Source organism: Corythoichthys intestinalis, chromosome 5 (genome assembly GCF_030265065.1).
Source record: "Corythoichthys intestinalis isolate RoL2023-P3 chromosome 5, ASM3026506v1, whole genome shotgun sequence".
NCBI classification, from domain to species: Eukaryota; Metazoa; Chordata; class Actinopteri; order Syngnathiformes; family Syngnathidae; genus Corythoichthys; species Corythoichthys intestinalis.
Genome location: NC_080399.1, coordinates 36,139,717 through 36,159,730, shown reverse-complemented (window position 1 = coordinate 36,159,730; position 20,014 = coordinate 36,139,717). Strand labels below are relative to the sequence as shown.

The 20,014-nt window shown below is 38.4% G+C and overlaps 2 protein-coding genes across 5 annotated transcripts in view; one reads left to right on the top strand and one right to left on the bottom strand.

Annotated features, from left to right (window-relative positions):
* Positions 1–6,434: 6,434 nt before the first annotated feature.
* On the top strand, positions 6,435–9,540 carry LOC130916634 (uncharacterized). The gene is made up of 13 exons (XM_057837509.1): positions 6,435–6,588; positions 6,664–7,041; positions 7,107–7,250; positions 7,499–7,541; positions 7,886–8,001; positions 8,076–8,117; positions 8,198–8,269; positions 8,334–8,399; positions 8,495–8,583; positions 8,677–8,785; positions 9,000–9,108; positions 9,191–9,261; positions 9,338–9,540. Exons 1-13 carry the CDS (start codon positions 6,532–6,534, stop codon positions 9,437–9,439), a joined length of 1,398 nt encoding a protein of 465 aa, XP_057693492.1. The 5' UTR covers positions 6,435–6,531; the 3' UTR covers positions 9,440–9,540.
* A 7,323-nt stretch (positions 9,541–16,863) lies between these two features.
* The window catches only part of reln (reelin), a 241,463-nt gene continuing 238,312 nt past the window's right edge, over positions 16,864–20,014 (bottom strand). Inside the window, exon 65 of one of the 4 annotated variants that reach the window (XM_057835942.1) lies at positions 16,864–18,278. Coding sequence is in view for 2 of the 4 variants with exons in the window: in XM_057835944.1 (XP_057691927.1) it covers positions 18,182–18,278 (97 nt within the window). In the remaining 2 variants the exon portion in view is untranslated. The remainder of the gene's footprint in view (positions 18,279–20,014) is intronic. The other 3 variants (XM_057835943.1, XM_057835944.1, XM_057835945.1) reach the window with 3 other exon arrangements.

Below are 20,014 nucleotides of genomic sequence, written 5' to 3'. Positions count from 1 at the left end.
TTTAATAAATCATAACAACAGTTTGAAAACATCCACTCATTCTCTTCTAACATACCAAGAGTGTGTTATTTATTTTATATTATTTTCCCTTTGTGACCCAGGTGCCTGTAAAATCTTTTGAGCATTTTTAACCCTTTATTGCCAAATGTATCACATTTTGATACACCTAAAATTTCATGATTTTCGGACTAATTCAGAATTTAGACATTTTTTTGGGGAAAAAAAAAAAATATATATATGGAGGCAAGTCAACACATGCATCTGCAGGTTCCATGAGAAAAAAAAAAAACAGGATTTACCTCGGGTCATAGATATTAAAGCGCTTATTACACATATTCATTTTGACTTTTCTTTTTACAAATTTGAAAAAAAGGTTTCATTATGACCTTATTTTTCAAATTTTTGGGATTCTCTGATAATTGCTTCATGTTGCAGGTATTTAAGTAAAATGCCAAACTTCAATATTCCAAAACTGTTGGCCAATGCAGTGGGCTAATGTCGCCCTCCTTAGTCCAGTTTTGTTATTGCAATGTCATAAATAAAATCCATCGAAGCGAATACATTTCTTTTTCATGAGACTTGGTTCCGGGTTATATCAGAATTTATCGAATCGACAAAAAATGTTACTTTCATTTCGACTTCAAAGGGCTATTAGTGGGTTTAAATCTTGAGCGGAGCTAAAACGCCATCTCCCATAATGCTCAGCGCAAAGCCTGACGGACATCCGGTTCTTCACTCACGTGGGATTGAGTGCTAGAGCGACTTTTGAATCCGTGCTGTGTATTTTTACATTTTGTAATCTTGCAATTTCTTACTCTCTGAGACAAACCCAACAGCATGTTCCTCCAGTACCACACGGACGAGAATGGAGACCGGGTGTACAGGAATCAACTGAATAAATTAACCACTGAATTATGAACTAATCTACTGGATATAATCAACATAACGAGCACATTGTGAAAATGAACAATCAGAGGGGATGATTAAAAAACAAACAAAAAACAAAAACGCAATCACTACTGTTATGTACTTCCTTAATCTAAGTACATGTAAGGCCGAGACTTGAATGGAACAACACTTCTTTATTCAGTGTGCTTCTCATCATATATGTCAGAGACATAACAGAGATTCCTTTTTATACTGTAATATCACGCCCACAGGAAGTGCACACTATGGCAACAGCAGTGTGACATAAATATGTAACAACTACGAAATCTGAGTGTCAAAAATTGTTATTCGATATTTTCTGCGTCCTATAGACCCTACTCACCTACGTCACAAAATGACGTGTCGCCGTATCCGGCCGCCATATTGTCCATCATTTTTTAGCCCTATTCTCAGTGGTTTTAATTAGTCGTGCAATTTATAGAGCAATTCATGAAAGCCCCGGTGTTATCTGACGCTGTAAACTCATTGGATGCGTTGCATAAAAGGCGTTATGTGGAAAAGCTTCAGTTTATCCATTCGCCAGATCCATATTTGATGCCTAAATCGATGTTTTTCGACCCGCTGTCTTCGCCGTCTCTGCCTGACATCTGCTACCCTGATATTTACAACTATCTTGTCCACACAAAATCAGCCAATTCTCACGAAAGTTTGAAAAACTTTAAGAGCTTGGAGGCTTATAAATACTTCGTTGCTGGTTGGGTGAAACAGTTCCTCGTCCACGAAAATTCGGCAGGAATCTATCTTGTGCTTGGGAAGGTGAGTTACGAAATTTTCAATTCAAAATCTTTTGTTCTTGCTAACATCTACTGTCAAGTCTAATGTATTTCATGTCATTTGTCAATGGAGCTAGGGCTTTTAATGTTTATATGGTTTAGCGATAGCACTCTCACTACATACATATATAATATGTAATAAATATGAAGTGCGATAGCACTACTCCAGATTGTCCCTAGTTGAATTCATTTTTTGGCTTTTGACCTCAATAGTGAAATTGTAAATTAATTGTATGACAACTGTCTTATTATCCCCTTATAATTATATATTTTCAGGTAGTTCATTCACAACGTCTGAGTGTATGTTGTCGGCGATTAGCCTAGCAATGATCTTAATTGTGGTTGTCAGCCCAGAACCCTCTAAATACACTGTAAATTCTAACAAGTTAAGTTCACTTAAATAAATTGAGGAAACCGATTACCTTGGGAAAAGTAAGTAAACAATCTTATTTTGTTAAGTAGTGTAGAATTATCAAATTTAAGTGAGTGGTACTTTTTTTTTAAGTAGTGAGAACTTAATGTATCTTAGTAAAGTTAAATTCAAATCAAGTTGTTACAACTCAATTACTTTGAGTCGAATGAACTTTAATATATTGTGCCAAAACAAGTGGGCTTTACTTGAAATTTGTATTGCTTTACTTTGAGGTATCTTAGTGTAATCCACTTCAATAAAGTTGACATGAACTCAATAAAGATAAGTAACAATAACTTAATATACTATGCCGAAGTAAGTGGGCAGTACTTAAATTGTCTGGGCAGAGCCCAGTCATTTTCAATGGCAAAAAAACAAATGTCCCCAAATCAACAGGAAATTACCAAATATCAATAGGACATGTCCCCCAAATGACCTGATATGTCCAGGACACGCCCCTTAAATGTCCCAAAATGACCAGGTCACGCCCCCCAAATGTCCCAAAATGACCTAATATGACCAGGACACGCCACCCAAATGTCCCATGACCTGATATTACCGGGACATGTCCCCCCAATCAACAGGAAGTGACCTGATAGGACCAGGACATGTCCCCCAAATGTCCCCAAATCAACAGGAAGTGACCTAATATGACCATGACATGTCCCAGAAATGACCCCAAATCAGCAGGAACTGGCCAGATATGGTCTCTGAAATGTCCATAAACCAACATGGGCGGGGTTAAGATCTTCATCTTCACACAGCAAAGTCCAGAGTAATTTCTCCAGAAATTGCAGTTTCTATAACATATCTAGTTTCGCCAACTTTAAAATAAGAATTCACAAAATGACATTATGAACATGTTTTTTTTTTTACTTTAGTATTTCCAAACAATATGATAACACAGCAAAAAACTGACTTCGCAACAAAAAGGTTTGGCAACATTTAGTCTGTAAAAATAAAAATACAAACTGATAAATAAAAACTAACATTCAGAACACATCATTTCCCATTACACATATTCCTTGCCAGAACATCTACGGCCTAGAGCTGCAAGCTGCAAACACTAGGCCAAAAGTACATTCTTTAATGTTTGCAGTTTTGGACTTAGCTTTTGGTGTCCCAGGTTCTACAAAACCTTCAGAAAAAAATCAAAAATGTTTTTCATAGTTTTGGGGTATTCATGATGCAGTGCAAAAATTAAAGCAAAAACATGACAAATTGCTTTCGACATTGTGGGAACCTCATCCATAACAAGGTTCCCTTCAAGGATGATCGCAATGCTGCATGGCGTTAGTGGCATGTCCTCCGGTATGACTTGCAGAACCCCAACAGGAACTTGGACAAAGTCATCGGAAGAGTCTGAATCCTGCATTTAAAATAAAAACACAAATAAATTCAATGAAGATGGTAAGACATCACACACAAATTATAGTGTGGTCACTTTGATGATTGCGGTGCCTGCACAAAATCACAGAGAACAAACCAAAACTCTAATACTGTCTTAGAGAGCTCTTTAGATTACGAGCAGGTGGAAATGGCTGCATTTCATCACTAAACCTGCACAAAAAGGTTAAAAAAAAATCACATGTGGGACATCAAATTTGTAACTCCCAACTGATTCAGAATACGTCACTTTTTGTGACATCCCCACTTAAATTGGAAAAAGTATTTTTTTTCCTTTGCATTTGGCACCTTATTTTTTGAAGTAAAACAACATTTAACTCACTCATATCACTTTTTTATCATTTGACACCTTATTTTTTAAGTAAAACACATCGTTTTACTCACCCATATAGCTTTTTTCGCATTAGGTGCACTTCTCAAGATATTGTGTCAGACGATATCCCAATTTTAACTTTAACAACTTTTTGGACGTGTACTGATTCAGAGAAAAGGCGCCTATAAATGTAACATAACTGACGTTACACACGTCTACATCCCAGCAGTAGCATGACTTCACGGAGCCTACCCCTCTAAACACGCGCACACACACCACCGCATCCACACACACTTCTCACCCGAAATTACAGCTTGTTACAATGAGCTAAGTAGTTAACTCAGAAGCATCACGCAAACAGCTCACAGACAGGAACGGCCGGTGTTCTGACAAATTTTGCTCCCCATCAAAAAATGCAACTTTGCGGTTCTGCGCATGCGCACGGCATGCGGCTACGTCATTCGTGTTACGCCCATAGTTTTTTGCTACCTGCTTTCTAGAACATTAAAGAATATTGCTCTTTCCGTTTTTAAGAACATTCGTGACCTTCATCGGTGACTCCAGCACTTCACACGACTTCGTTCTGGTAAAATTGCATATTTTCTTCGTTGTTAAATACACCTATTGATTACTTTCGGTTCGTAATTACTATACTGCGTGCCTACACGTGCGGTGTTTTCAGATAATGGCTGCACGTCTGGAAAAATTGCGTATTCTTTTTGCTGTTAAATACAACTATTGATTACTTTCTGCTAATTTATATACTGCGTGCCTACACGTGTGGCGTTTTTAGATAATGGCTGCACGTCTGGTAAAATTGTATATTTTCTTCGCTGTTCAAGCCTACACATGTGGCTGCACGTGAGGTATTTTAAACATAATTTTTGCTACCTTTTTCAAGAATAACAGTCAAGAAGATTTTTGCTACAACATTCTAAGAAGTACATCAGCGACTACAGCACGTCACTCCACTTTGTTCTGGTAAAGTTGCTTATCCTTCACTGTTAAATACAACTATTGATTACTTTCTGAGCCAATTATCATCCCTATTGACTTATCCTGTGTGAACTAAGGTACTTTGTTTAAAAAAAAAAAAAAAAAATCATTTTAATGTTGAAGCCTATACTTTAAATATTTAAGGTGTATTTTTCCTTCATCTTATACAATTCAATTTCAATCATCAGTATGTTTCAATACAATAATTTCCCCCCAGACAGTTTCACTAATGGAGAAGAAGTGGGATGAGGTGTACAATTTGCTTGTACATGGCACATATCCTTCTGAATTTGAGAAAGCCCAGAAACTCAACCTGAAGAGGTTTTGTAAAAAATTCAGTGTGAAGGGTGAGTATCTGAAGTGCATTCCAGTGTATGTAGCCATTGATAGATTGGCTAAATTAATGTTTTTTTTCTTTCATGAAATCTTGTAGATGGTGAACTCTTTGTTCAGGGACGGAAGGCCATTAAAAAAAAGGAGGATGCAAGAAAATGTTTTGAGGAGTGCCACACCACCTCAATTGGTGGACATTCGGGCATCCTAAAAACCAGGGAAGCCGTTTCCTCGAGATTTTATTGGAAAGGAATGTCATATGACATCGAGAACTGGGTATGTTTGAGGTTTCTAGTTGTGCTTTTTATTTATTTATTTTTTGACAACTCACTTTTTTCTTTTAAGGTTCTGGAGTGTGATAGGTGTCAGCGGGTTGGAAAACTGCTGGCAATACCGCAGCCATTACAATGCATAAAGGTAAATATGTATACCTGTACTGACACTTCCTCGTCGAACTTCAGTTGTGATAAGACTATTTCTAAACATCTTCAAAAAGAGTGAATGCACAGATGAATGCACTCCATGGCAAGTCTGTTTTTGAAGTTGCTCCTGGACTCCTCACTCAGTTGATTTCAGTAATCTTTCATTTCCTGTTACCTCACAGGTGTCAGCAGTCTGGGAGCTTGTTGGCATCGACCTCATAGGACCATTCCCAGAAACCCCAAATGGGTTTCGCTATATCTTCACTGCTACAGATTATCTTTCTAAATGGGTGGAAGCTTACCCGTTGCGCACTAAAAGTGCACGGGAAGTATGCCACCACATTTGTTCCATAATCTATAGACATGGATGTCCACAAAGGATCCTGTCGGATCAGGGCAGAGAGTTCGTGAATGATGTGGGTTTCATGTCCTATAATTGGATGTTCAATCCAGAATATTAAACTTTGTTGATCTTGTTTTAACATGTTTTATTTTATTTTTTTTTATAAAGCTTAACAACAACCTCTGTGAGATACTGGGCATCGAGAGAAGCATCACAGCGGCTTACCACCCCCAGACGAATGGCTTGGATGAAAAGACCAACCATAACATCAAACGGCAAGTTTTATAGCTGCACCTTTTTGGACAGAGACCCAATGACATGTACAATTAGCTGGGACATTTGCTTGAAAACTAGTAATGCAGTCAACCATTATGACTAATATGCCCATTTACATGCACGACATTAAATCTTCGTGTTTTTTGGGGGGGGAATACAAATTGACCCATTTATTATATTTTTTTCCACACCTTAGAGCCCTCACAAAAATGGTCAATGAAAGGCAAGACAACTGGGATGTCTATTTAAAGCCTGTGTTGTTTTCACTGCGATCAAAAATCCACACAACAACTAAGGTCACACCATTCATGATGATGTATGGGAGGGAGGCAGTGTTTCCCTGTCAGGTTCCTGTTGACCTGCCGGTATGGATACTTTTAATTGAATTTGGGAAATGTATGATATTATTCATTGAAATTCATTTTCTTATACTTTGTCAGCTTTCCAGCATAATTCTCCCAGATGCGAGCACCTACGTACTGGCAGTAGAGGAAAAGAAGAAAGTAATGGAGCTTAAGAAGGATGTGGCCACAAAGAATATTGCAGTGAGCCAGGACTATCAGAGGGAGGCTTATGCCAGGAAATGCCTAAAAAAATACAAGAACTGTATTTACACTGTTGGGGATGATGTACTCCTTTTTAACATGAGGAAACGGGGGAGGAAAGGAGGCAGAATTGAGCCCGACTTCTCTGGACCTTATATAATCAAGGCTATAACTGGCAAGCTTGTCACCCTCTCTAGTCCTGATGGCAGTACTTTAAAAACTAAGTACAGCCTCAGTCACTTAAAGCCGTATCGAAAGAGCCAGAAATCTGTGGTAGGCTTTATAATTACATATATAATTGTAATTATGTTGTTGGATTGACATCATTTTTCTTTAAGGCTGCACCTATGCCTGAAGAGATGGAGTCCTCCTTCCCTGAGCCCCAACGCAAATGTGAGATGATTGAAGATCTACCCCTTCCACAGAGACCTTCCGTCATCCATTTTGCCCCAAAGAGATGCCTTGAGACCGACATAATGAAGGTAAAGAAGCTAAAGCTCCACATTTTAATAGGCAGAAGCTTAATTAAGATAACTATTTACAAAGTTTTCATAATTCTGAGCAAGTTTTTGTTCAAGGCAGCCTGTCATACCTTTTAAGTATGTTGACATTTTTTTAAAATTTTTTCAATGTCTGGTAAGCCAATATCATAACACAGGAGATCATATGTACATGCAACCGTGTATGTATGGAAAGCGATATTTATTCAATAATTTCTATGCTTGAGAAGAAACAGGAATCTACATATCGAGATGACAACATTGGAAACAGAGGTTAATCTGGAAACTTGTTGGTCATTCTTCAGTTTACCCCTGTTCTTGTTTGCATGAAGGGGTATTGTTTTGTTTTTTTAAATTGTTCGAGCTGTTCCAGTTTGACCAGTTGGTCTTTTTTCAAGCTCACCCCTGTTCTTGTTTGCATGAAGGGGTGTTGCTTCGTTCAAATTGTTCGAGCTGTTCGTTTGACCAGTTGGTCATTTTTTAGCTCACATTTGCATGAAGGGGTGTTGGTACTTTCTAACTGTATTGAGCAGTTAGATCTATTTCATTTATTTTGAGCAAAAGGTAATGTATGATCAAAAAGTTCACTTTGTAAAACTCTTAAACTGTGCTTTCAGTTCAAAGGCTGTGGGCTGCCAAAGATCACGGGCAGGTGGAAGCTGTTGTCGGCCCATTCAAATTATATGACACGTCCTTTCGAAGCCTGCATGGGACCAACTGGCTGGCTGATGATGTAAGAAGATGCATTGTCCAATTTAATGTCATATTATGTAATGGCATAAAAGTGTAATTTTTTTTTCTCACCAGATTATTGATGCATACCTTCATTTGCTTAATGGAAGATCACAGGTAATGAAACGCAACATAAAATATTATTCCATTGTAGTGCTTTTTATTGTGGCTGAGTGATGAGATTTGTTTCATAATAGAAACCTATGAAGTTGCTTACCGCTTCTGTAGCAAGTTCATTGTTTTCTGGTCGATTTGGGCCCCTCAAAAAGGTAATGAATTTGACAGTCATCATATTAAATGTGAAAATTATTTGATACAGTATCATTTCCCTAGATGAAGTTTCCAGCTGAAGATTTCTGGTTGTGCCCTGTAAATTCTGCCAATCACTGGATCTTGGTGGTTTGTTTTCAACTATATTTTTTTTTTCGTTCAAATGTAAGAAAGTAATTATCCCAGGTTGATGTTGTTGACTTCAATTCTATGAATATTTTTAGATTGTCAAAATGTCTGCGAGGGAGCTTGTAGTCATTGATCCCCTGGGCAATGAAGTGTCTTATAAAAGAAAGCTGCTCAGAAACTGGAGGTAATATGTTCAATACTTTGCTTCACATTTGTTTCAAGTGAGCCGTTTGTTTTCTTTGTGTGAATATTGTTTCTACTCTTGTACAACCACTAGGAACTACTTGAAGATCGCTGGTGTTGTGCACCAAGAAAAATGGATAATAAACACGATGCTCCACAACACACAGGATGACGCCTGGAGCTGTGGCATTTTGGTGTTGATGGTATATAGTAGTTTGTTACCTCCTGCAGAAATGTTAAAATATTTAAACTCACTGTAGTGGTGCAACAACTGTTTTAAAATATATTAGTGACCAAATTTTTCTAGCTGTGCTGCAGCTATTGTCATTTTCCCTTTAGGTTGGGTGTCTATGTAATAATTTTACTGTATTTTCACACACAAGAACATTTAGTAAAACTGACCCCTCCCCCCTTTAGTTTGCAGAGGAGTTTTTGGAGCATGGCAACATCAGCCATGTCCAGACATCTCCACAGGCTGTTGGCCAGGCACGGTTTGGTGTTGCTTGTGCTCTGCTTCAACACCCAGGTCAGTGATGTCAGTCTAATATTAGTTGATGCATATTGGTGTACTTTCTATTTTAAATCATCTACTGAAATACTGTTTTTAGGGAATGTTGAAGATTATTGTGTCGTGTGCTCTTTGCTGGAAGCAGACTGTGATAACGACATGATAGAAATGGTAAAGTATAATAAAGTGTGTGCTTGTCTGCTTCCTCACAGATGAATATTTGTGAACCAATTTCTTGTTTCTACAGGTGCAGTGTGACACCTGCTTAAGGTGGGCACATTTGGAATGTGTACCACATTTAAACACAACTGGTGGAAAATATCGTTGCCCAAAATGTACAAAATTGTAAATAAAAGTCCTGTGTCTGTCTCCATTGTTCATACGTCACTGGCCACAAAATCTTTACAATTTAAGATTAATAATAAATGCCAGAGGGGTATGGAGGGGAATATCATCAATCTATTATTGCATGGACTACTGGGAGCATTGTTTGGTAGGATGTAAGGGAACTATCTAAAACGCATCAACTAGTTGGGAGATTTATAGGGGAATTTGAATGGGCTCCACATTTTAATGAAACGCAGCATCAATATTTTATACTATTTCTTTGTCCTCAGTGTTTTCATTTTTTAAACCCAAAACGGCACTTCATTAACCATTTACAATTGGGCGCAACTGAAGTCATCGATCAATTATTGGATTGAGTCCTGGGAGCAATATTTGATAGGGGCAATGTGACCATCAAAAAATGCTTCTGCAGAAATATACTTATTTAAAAACGCCTCCAAATAATTATGGATTACGTCACAGGCGTATTGAAGTGAATATCATTGATCAATTATTGGATTGAGTTCTGGGAGCAATATTTGATGGAGGTCAATGGGACCATCAAAAAATGCTTCCGCAGAAAAATACTTATTAAAAATGCCCCCAAATAAGTATGGATTACGTCACAGGCGTATTGAAGTGAATATCGTCGATCAATTATTGGATTGAGTCCTGGGAGCAATATTTGATAGGGGCAATGTGACCATCAAAAAATGCTTCTGCAGAAATATACTTATTTAAAAACGCCCCCAAATAAGTATGGATTACGTCACAGGCGTATTGAAGTGAATATCATCGATCTATTATTGGATTGAGTTCTGGGAGCAATATTTGATGGAGGTCAATGGGACCATCAAAAAATGCTTCCGCAGAAAAATACTTATTAAAAATGCCCCGCAATAAGTATGGATTACGTCACAGGCATATTGAAGTGAATATAATCGATCAATTATTGGATTGAGTCCTAGGAGCAATATTTGATGGGGGCAATGGGACCATCAAAAATTGCTTCTGCAGAAAAATACCGAATAAAACGGCGACCCAGTCAAGTAAGAAGAATGTTGGTTCATTCACAAAACGTTAACATGATTACATGGTCACAACAATAATGTACAAAACAAAAAAGAAAACGGGTAGAAATTTTGACAAAGGAGCAAAAACTGATAGACGCGTCTATCAGAAAATGCTTCGGTAGCAAATTTTGATGAGGGAGCAAAATTTGTCAGAACACCGGCGGAGACATGTTAGCACAACACGTAGCTCACGGCTACACGACTGGTCTATGAACCCGCAGGCAGACACAAACAGGCGAACATGCCAACACGAAGTCTAAGAGTGGACTTCCTTCCAACAATTCTCATTTTAAACATTAAATGATATTGACAAGGTTAGAAACAAAAGGTTTACTTACCGAAAAGTCAGAGCAACATTCAGTTGGTGCAATGGTTCTGTTCTGACCGCTTTCTCGAATTTTCCTCCAGTGGTAGATTCGCGCCACCCGGAATTGGACTTGCGCACTACAGGTGCGCGGCTCTCATACCACAAACCATGCTACTCACTTAGTAGATTCAAGTTCATACAACTTAATAAAACAAGTAAGCAGGTAAAAAGTGCAGACAACTCAATATGAGAAAGTAAACTTTAAAAACTAGTATGAATTAAGTGATATGAACTATGTAATCTTGAGTCAGGACAATTTTTGCATTTACAGTGTATATATTAAATGCATCTTACCAGATATAAAATGACTACTACATAATCTGTGGTAATCGTTTGGAGCCCAGTTTTCTCGTCGAATTGCAGCAGCCCATCTCGCTCTCCTCTCCGGGTCTCTCAGAATCCGGAAGAACTTCAAGTCTCTGCGCCCATCTTCTCTGTTATTGCAACCGACCGCCACACACGCCTTCACCATTTTGATTATTAATGTTAACGAGCAGAATAACACGCCATAATAGGAGGAATTTACGTAGCGGTAATGCATCAACAGTGACGAGTTGACGGACAATATGGCGCGGGGGCGTGGTTGTGACGTCATGTGAGCAGGGTCTATATGGTATACTGGGGACGGGTTTCAATAAGCTTCGGCTTCTCCCGTCTACCCTTTTCTTTTTGGGTTGAATGAATTGTAAACACATATAAATGCTGTATGTTTGTTCGGATTTGTCATGCCTGAAGGGAAATAAATAAATCTACCACCAAAGAAGAAGAAAAAAAGTTAAGCTGCCAGCACGGTGTTTGAATGTTATACCAAACTGCCTTTTGAATTGTAAAATTCATCACTGTTGTTAAAAAATTAGACTGTATGTGGCAGTTATGGCAGAACGTATGGAATCACAATACTGCCAAAGTAAAAAAAAAAAACACATGACTAAATATAAAGATAAATAAATGAATAGATAGTAAGAAAGTAACTTTTTTATTGACTTTCACTTTTGGCATTACAAAAAGGGGGAAATTTTTTTTTTTTCATTGATGTTTCTAGTTCGCTTTTCTTTTGCTTTTAACGAAAGTAATGGTCTGTCAATCAAATGGCATTGGGAGGGACTGAAACAAAACTTCAAATAGGTTAAATGCATTTAAACAACAAATTTGTCTACAAATTATAAGGTATCGACAAATAAAGAATTGCCAAAATAAAATTTGATACAAAACTAATAATTTGATAATTCCCTGGTACCGACATATTGCAATCAAGCGCGAAATACGTCTCCGGCTTATTGACATGAGTCGCCGTGCATTTTGTGCGATGTAGAATAATGGTGCCACCATGGGGTGGCCAGGCCTGGCCACGGCTCCCCCCAATGAATTTGTTGGCCACCCCACGGGCCAGTATAATGTTAGATTGTAGTAGCTGCGAACTCAAAATGTTGATTGATTGACTATTATGGTCTATGTGCATTAACACAATATAATAGTGTACAAAATACAATATAACACAATCAACAAAAGTATATCAGTAGGTGTGTCCTTAAGTCAATCTGACAGTTTTCTACTGGCCTGTTTATTACTACAACATAATAAAAACCTGAAATTATGGCTTTTTATTTTTTGGTGTGCCTTCAAGGTTTTAAGTGGCCCCATTTGGCCACCCTTATGAAGAATTTCTGGAGGCGCCACTGATTTGGAATTGGCAGTATAGCGCTACTCCAAAACCTTTACGTCCATTTACGTCTTTCGCTCCCCTCTGCCCACTTTACCTCCGCCCTCCAAGTGGCCTCCGTGTGACGTCATAGCAAGTGCTTTGGGCAAGTGAGCGAGGGCAGCTCAAACCGTGATTGGAACGCAGCCACAGTATTAACCAACCCTGATTCATTTATTACGTACGTGACAATTCTGAACCATCTGCTATAACTTGAACACCACCGCAGTATCGGTATTGAAATGATCAAAACTGCCCAGAAAAAAACGGATCAACTGGATCAGTTTTATCTTGCAAAACTATAATTTACCAAATTATAACTAATCGGTTTAGATATTTTCAGAATCCAATTTTTCATATGGAGATAGACCACGGTCCTCAATTCTCTTGAAAATATTGAGAAAAAATATATTTTTTGGTCTATTGGCATTGTTTTCATCTGGAAATGCTAATTAGCAATAATTAAACTAATTGACTAATAAAAGATAAAACATTGGTTAGTTTTCATATGGATGTTTTATCCCCACTGTCCAGAAAATTTCACTAGAAAATGTAGACACAAAAGTTATTTTATGCTATTTGCGGTTACACTTTTACATGAGACACAATGGAAAACAATAGGCCTTAAATTCCCCAAAAACCCAACATTAAAACCGTTTTAAATTTTAGTTTTTCAAAATATTGGCACTAATATAGAAGTACTCTATGTACTATATAAAGTAATACTTTTAAATATATATTTTATATATACAGTGCCCGCCATAACTATTGGCACCCCTGAAAAAGATGTGTTTTTTTTAGCTTCTAATATTTTTTTAAAAAATTCAAATAATATGGGACCTTAATGGAAAAAAAAAAAAAAAATCCAACCTTCAATGCAAGTGCATTCATTCAGTGGGGAATAAATCCCACATAAAGACAAAAATATTTGACATCAAATAATGTGTGTCACAATAATTAGCACCCTTGGTGTTAATACTTTGTACAACCCTTTTGCCAACAAAACAAGGTCTGGGGACTGAGATGACCATGGGAGGAGCTTGAGTTTGTGTCTGGTGAACCATTTCTGTGTAGATGTGGTCATATGTTTAGGGTCATTGTCTTGTTGAAAGACCCAGTGACGACCCCTCTTCAGCTTTCGGGCAGAGGGCAACAGATTTTGATTTAAAATGTCCTGGTATTTCAAAGCATTCATGATGCCATGCACCCGAACAATGTTCCCAGGGTCTTTGGAAGCAAAACAGCCCCACAGCATCAATGACCCACCCCCATACTTCACAGTGGGTATGAGGTGCTTTTCAGCATGCGCATCTTTCGTGGCACGCCAGACCCACTAAGAGTGTTTGTTGCCAAAAAGCTCAATCTTGGTCTCATCTGACCAAAGCACACGGTCCCAGTTGAAGCCTGGGACCGTGTGTATTTTTGTGTGAGCCCAAGATTGAAAGCTTTGACATTTTAAATCAAAATCTGTTGCCCTCTGCCCGAAAGCTGAAGATGGGTCGTCACTGGGTCTTTCAGCAAGACAATGACCCTAAACATATGGCCAAATCTACACAGAAATGGTTCACCAGACACAAAGTCAAGCTCCTCCCATGGCCATCTCAGTCCCCAGACCTTATTTTTTTGGCAAAAGGCGGTTGTACAAAGTATTAACATCAGGGGTGCTAATAATTGTGACACACATTATTTGATGTCAAATAATTTTTTCTTTGTGTGGGATTTTTTTCCCACTGAATGAATGCACTTGTACTGAAGGTTGGATTTTTCTCTTTTTCCATTAAGGTCCCATATTATTTGAATTAAAAAAAATATTAGAAGCTAAAAAAAACATCTTTTTCAGGGGTGGCAATAATTATGGAGGGCACTATATATATATATATATGTATATATATATATATATATATATATATATATTTTTTTTTTTTTTAAATGTCAGAGGCAAATCTAAGTAGCGTTTAAGTTAAAACATTAATCTTCCAGGCCACTCTTTAGGATTGCGGGAGCCTGTCCCAGCTACTGTAACTATGGCCAGTAGGTGGTTTTATAACCTGAAACGGTTGCCAGCTAATTGCAGGCCAAAAGGAGAAAAATAACCATGTACACACCCACAAATAGGGAAGATTTGGAGTCTTCAATCTGCTAGTCATACATGTTTTTACCATGTTAGTACCTGAAGAAAAAACTTACGCAGACACTGGGAGAAGATCCAAATTCCACATAAGAAGGCCGGAGCCAAGGATTGTACCCTTGGTCTAATAACTGTGACACAGATGTGCTAACCACTCACTCCGATGCCGCCGGAATAGAAACAAACCAGATAGCAGACTGACATTGAATAAACGTTGATTTCAAAACCATCAGTATAGTTGACATCAAAATTTTCGACATCAAGTGACGTTGAAACAAGGTTGTTCTATGGTATGTCAGGCGATGGTTGGGTTAACATTGTTTTATATTTGATGAACTTATGTTGAAAAATAGTTGATTTATGATTGACCGGGAAGTATGATTGAAAAGTCATTGAATTATGGATGAGCGGCCGTTTTGGTCAAAAACATAACATTGATTCAGCGTTGTTCCAATATTATTAATAATGGAAATGAAGTTTAGGTTTTGTAAGGATTTCAACGATGAAACAACATTAATTGAGGGTGCAAAAGTGACGTTGATTCAACAATATAAAATCGACAGCTTAATGTTGATCCAACATCTTTTCAACGTCGTTCTGCTACCTGGGAATGTTTTTTTTTTCCTTTCTGTTGACAGAAAGTAGCACCTAACGGGCAACCTACCAGCTCAGCCCATCCTTAAGTTCTCTCGACCCCGGCTGACGCTGAAGAAACGCTTTGGACTTCTCCTCACACAGCAGCCAGAGCCTGTTCTGTCATGGAGGCTAAGAAATGGAGCTGACTGAGAACTGGAAAGCGGACTGTTGTGCGAAAAGTGCTGAGAGTCGACGTCAAACTTATTTTCATACCTATTTTGTGTATATTGCTGTTTTTATTTCCCCTTTAAACAACTGAGATGTGTGACAGCAATTGTAGCTCAGACTTAAAAAAAAGCTGCTACAACAACAAGGGGAGGAGTAGGGGGGCGAGGCTACCTGAATGCACCCCCTGGATAGATGTGATGGAAGTGACTGTGATTGGCTGAGGGTTAGAGTCATGTGTCATGGTAAGCCAATCAGAGCCGGTGTTTTCACACACAAACCGAAACAGCGCGTGCGGCAAACACGCACATGCAAAACAGATGCAGAGGGATATGATGGCAGAGCATTCAGAGGAAAATTTGTCCTTTACGAGGTGGAGATATAAACACTATTTCAAGTTGGTCGAAATTAAAGGAAAGAACGTTCATGTAAAGTGTAATTTATGTCTCGGGGCAAAGCTTTTGTCGACATCTGTGGTAAGCAATTCAAATCTGCTGAAGCACCTAACAACTACAAACGCTACCATAAAGCTAGTGGCGAAAAATTTGACTGTTTATTTTTGTTGCACTTCAAGTGTAGGATAAATCTGTTGCTGGTGAGGTGCAATAAATATTACAAGGTTCTATAACACAACTACCTGTCTGTTCTTCTCTATTCAACTGACTCGAATACTGCTCAGAAAATTTTCTTTGACATACACCAACTTCTTTTTAAAGTAACGGAAATAGTTACTTTCCCTGGTAACTAGTTACTTTTACTACAGAGTAATTCAGTTACTAACTCAGTTACTTTTTGGAAGAAGTAGTGAGTATCTATAATAAATTACTTTTTTAAAGTAATGTGCCCAACACTGCCAAACAATGCTTTTCATACTATACCGCAACACAAAAACTGCCCTTCAACAACAAAATATTTACAATTGCAGAACATCATCATCTGGCCTCGGCCAAAAAGGCAAAGACCCAGATAAATATAACTCTACGAGCCAGTTACATGTTTGCGTGTGTGCGTGTGGAATTGTGTGTACTCTTCAAGGAAGACAACTTTATTTCCCAATCAATCCTCTACACTCCCCACCCATAGAATGACGAAGAGAACGTACTGCCAAAATAGCCCAATTTGGGCTTCATGAATGCTGAAAGGAAAACATAGTGGTGCCAGGGCCAGTGAAAAGCAAGGTTCAAATGCAGAGGGTCAACGTGAGGGGTGACATCACCATTGCTATGATTGGTTCTTGTTAACAATCTATGGAACTGCCCCGCAAAAAAATCATAGGAACTATATTTCTACGTATTTGGTAGCAAAAATACGTGTTCCTGAAGATGTATACAGTATCTACGTCTATGGTGGTGAATGGCTTTTAATTGAAGATGCCAATTCATTGCAGTGAAAACCATTGAGATTACAAAACAGGATTTTTATGCCCCAAATGCACACACATACATTGATGAAAACCATAATCTGGTAATGAAATTTAGCCACAATTATTGAATTGTGGAAAATATGGTCCATGATTTTGTTTGGAACAAATGCCGATGAAGAGTTATAGCAAAGTGTACAATATGAGGTTTGGGCAGTTCTTTATTTCCCTTTTATAAGGCTGCTGGGTCTCCCCATAGTGGATATACATGTATGTACAGGAGCTTTGCGAGACTGAAGTTACACTGAGGGCAGAGGGTCCATATTACAGAGACTTCAAAAACAACACGTACAGTGCCTCACCTTCAGGTATCAGTAATCAGCAGAGAAGGACAGAGGAAAGGGAGAACAGCACAAGAGAAGATGATGCAGTATAACAACTTGACTGGACTGCCTAATAACTTGAAAATAACGTACATTTCACGCACAGTGCATCTTAAATAGGTCACGTGAAGAGCCATATACCATAAATATCTGTATTTTTGGGGAATCAACATATATAAAATGATTTTTTAAAATTGATCCAAAAGCAACATTATTCAGTCCTTTTTTTCCCCCAAAACAACTCATTTCAACCATCTTATATTATGCCATGTGGTTATTCCACTCAATCCACTCAACTGGGGAAAAGGGAAGCTGAACCCAGCGCCCCCTTTTAAAAGCATAAGAATTAGTAGAAAACAAATGAACAAATACCACAGTGAATTCAGCACAAAAAGAACCCACAGACACACAAGAACAGCAAGAACACAGTATTATATAATAATTTTTTTTTTTTTTTTTCCAAACATCCCAACTTTCCAAAACCGTTTGTTCTTCTTCATGGTCTGTATCATAGTCGTGGTCTTTCTCGTGGCGTACGAGACTGGTTGATTGGAGCCATCCCCCCTGCGGCTCAGTGGAATTGGCGGGAGGCCAAATTGGCTGGTCAGTTCAGCAGTGATATATTATCTCTCAATTTCACAGTGTGGTTGGAAAAGGGGGAACAGAGACAGGAGGGACTGGCAGGAGAAGGAGCCAGGTGGGAAGAGGAACCACATCAACAAAACAATTTAAAACCCTAACCGTCTACAGTAGAACGTCAACAAAATGGCCTTGACACGCTTGTCTTCTGAGCTTCATCCACGCCAAAGCCTTGTGAGCACGAGACAGGTCAGATTTGGGCTAAAGCATGAACTTGATTTGGTGTTTACATCATCAGGAGACAAAGGGACAAGTGCGGATGGGTCAGTGTGTGGTTGGCAGGTCAAAAGGGGTGGGGGTCCGTCTCCGGAGGCTCAGGCGCGTTGCTGCAGTGCTCGCCGCTTGCGGCTGTAGTAGTGACGCAAGCCGTTTTGTCTGGCAAAGTTCATCATGTAGTTTTGTTTACGGGTGCTGTTGGAATACAAGCACAGTGAAAGAGGGAAGGAAGAAAATTAGCTTGTGAGAAAAGTCAGAGCAGTCAAGAGGATCCAGCAGACAGACAGGCAACACACGAGATGATGGTCCGATGCTGCTCATTTAGTCTGGCATCATACATGTCTCAATAAAGAATTCCAAATAAACAGTGTGCTGCTACGCAACAAAAGAGGCTTTGTTTATGTTATGCAGAGTGACAAAGGACACACTACCAGAGCTTGTTCTACTACCTTTTCACAAGTTTGATGAGTTAATTTAACCATCTTTATGCTGTTTGCAGTACTTGCTTTCAACTATATGTTGTCTAGTTCAGGGGTCCCCAACCTTTTTTGTACCACGGACTGGTGTGATTTGGGTCTTTTTTTCACAGACTGGTGAAATTTTGCACCCTTATAACATTTTTCTCCCAAAGCTTTTGTGGTGCTGAAAGAAGCCCTCTTTTATATTCAGTTGGACTGTCAATGTTATCCAACGGTGCTAAAAAACTATTTACATCATATACATGTGCAACACGAAAAGGCGTAAATTAATTAGGGCTGTCAAAATTATCGCGTTAACGAGCGGTAATTAATTTTTTAAATTAATCCCGTTAAAATATTTGACGCAATTAACGCACAAATGCCCCGCTCAAACAGATTAAAATGACAGAACAGTGAAAGGTGTACTTGTTGTGTTTTTCGGAGTTTTGCCGCCCTCTGCTGGCGCTTGGGTGCGACTAATTTTATAAGCTTCACCACCCATGAGCATTGTGTAAGTAATTATTGACATCAAGAATGGCGGGCTACTAGTTTATTTTTTGATTGAAAATTTTACAAATTTTATTAAAACGACAATATGAAGAGGGGTTTTAATATAAAATTTATATAACTTGTTCTAACATGTATCTTTTAAGAACTACAAGTCTTTCTAACCATGGATCGCTTTAACAGAATGTTAATAATGGTTATGCCATCTTGTTGATTTATTGTTATAATAAAGAACTACAGTACTTATGTACCATATGTTGAATGTATATATCCATCTTGTGTCTTATCTTTCCATTCCAACAATAATTTACAGAAAAATATGGCATATTTTATAGATGGTTTGAATTGCGATTAATTGCAATTAATTACGATTAATTAATTTTTAGGCTGTAATTAACTCGATTAAAATTTTTAATCATTTGACACCCCTAAAATTAATGCTTAACGACACGGCGAAGTCGTTAAGTGAGAGAGCTGTGTGCAGTTGTTGTGTGCAGCTAACATGGCAAAGTTAATATTCCTTTCTTTAAAGAAAGTTTGTAGTGTGTACTTGGGAATCGCTGCATTCGCGGTCATTTTTAACGTTGCGCGCATGCCAAACTTGTCAGAACACCGGCAATGTGCAGCAGAAAAATACAGCAACTATAAAATAACATTTGTTTTTAGACCCGTCGTGTTATGTGCAGGGAAAATACAACTCACCCGCTGAATCAGTGGGAGGCCTGAGCTTGTTTCGTTCGTTTCAGTGCTCTCCTAGCGATGTCAGGATGTTCCAAAATGACTTTAATCCAGAACCTCGGTAGAGTTATTGTCTCAAATGTATGTTTAAGGTCGCCGTGATTTGCGATCTCTACAAGCTGATATTCCTGTTGCACAGACATGCTTGAATCACTCGGTTTATTCACATACGGGTCACGAATCCACTCCTTCGCAGTTCGTGGGTCTTTAGTGATTGGGAAGTAGCAT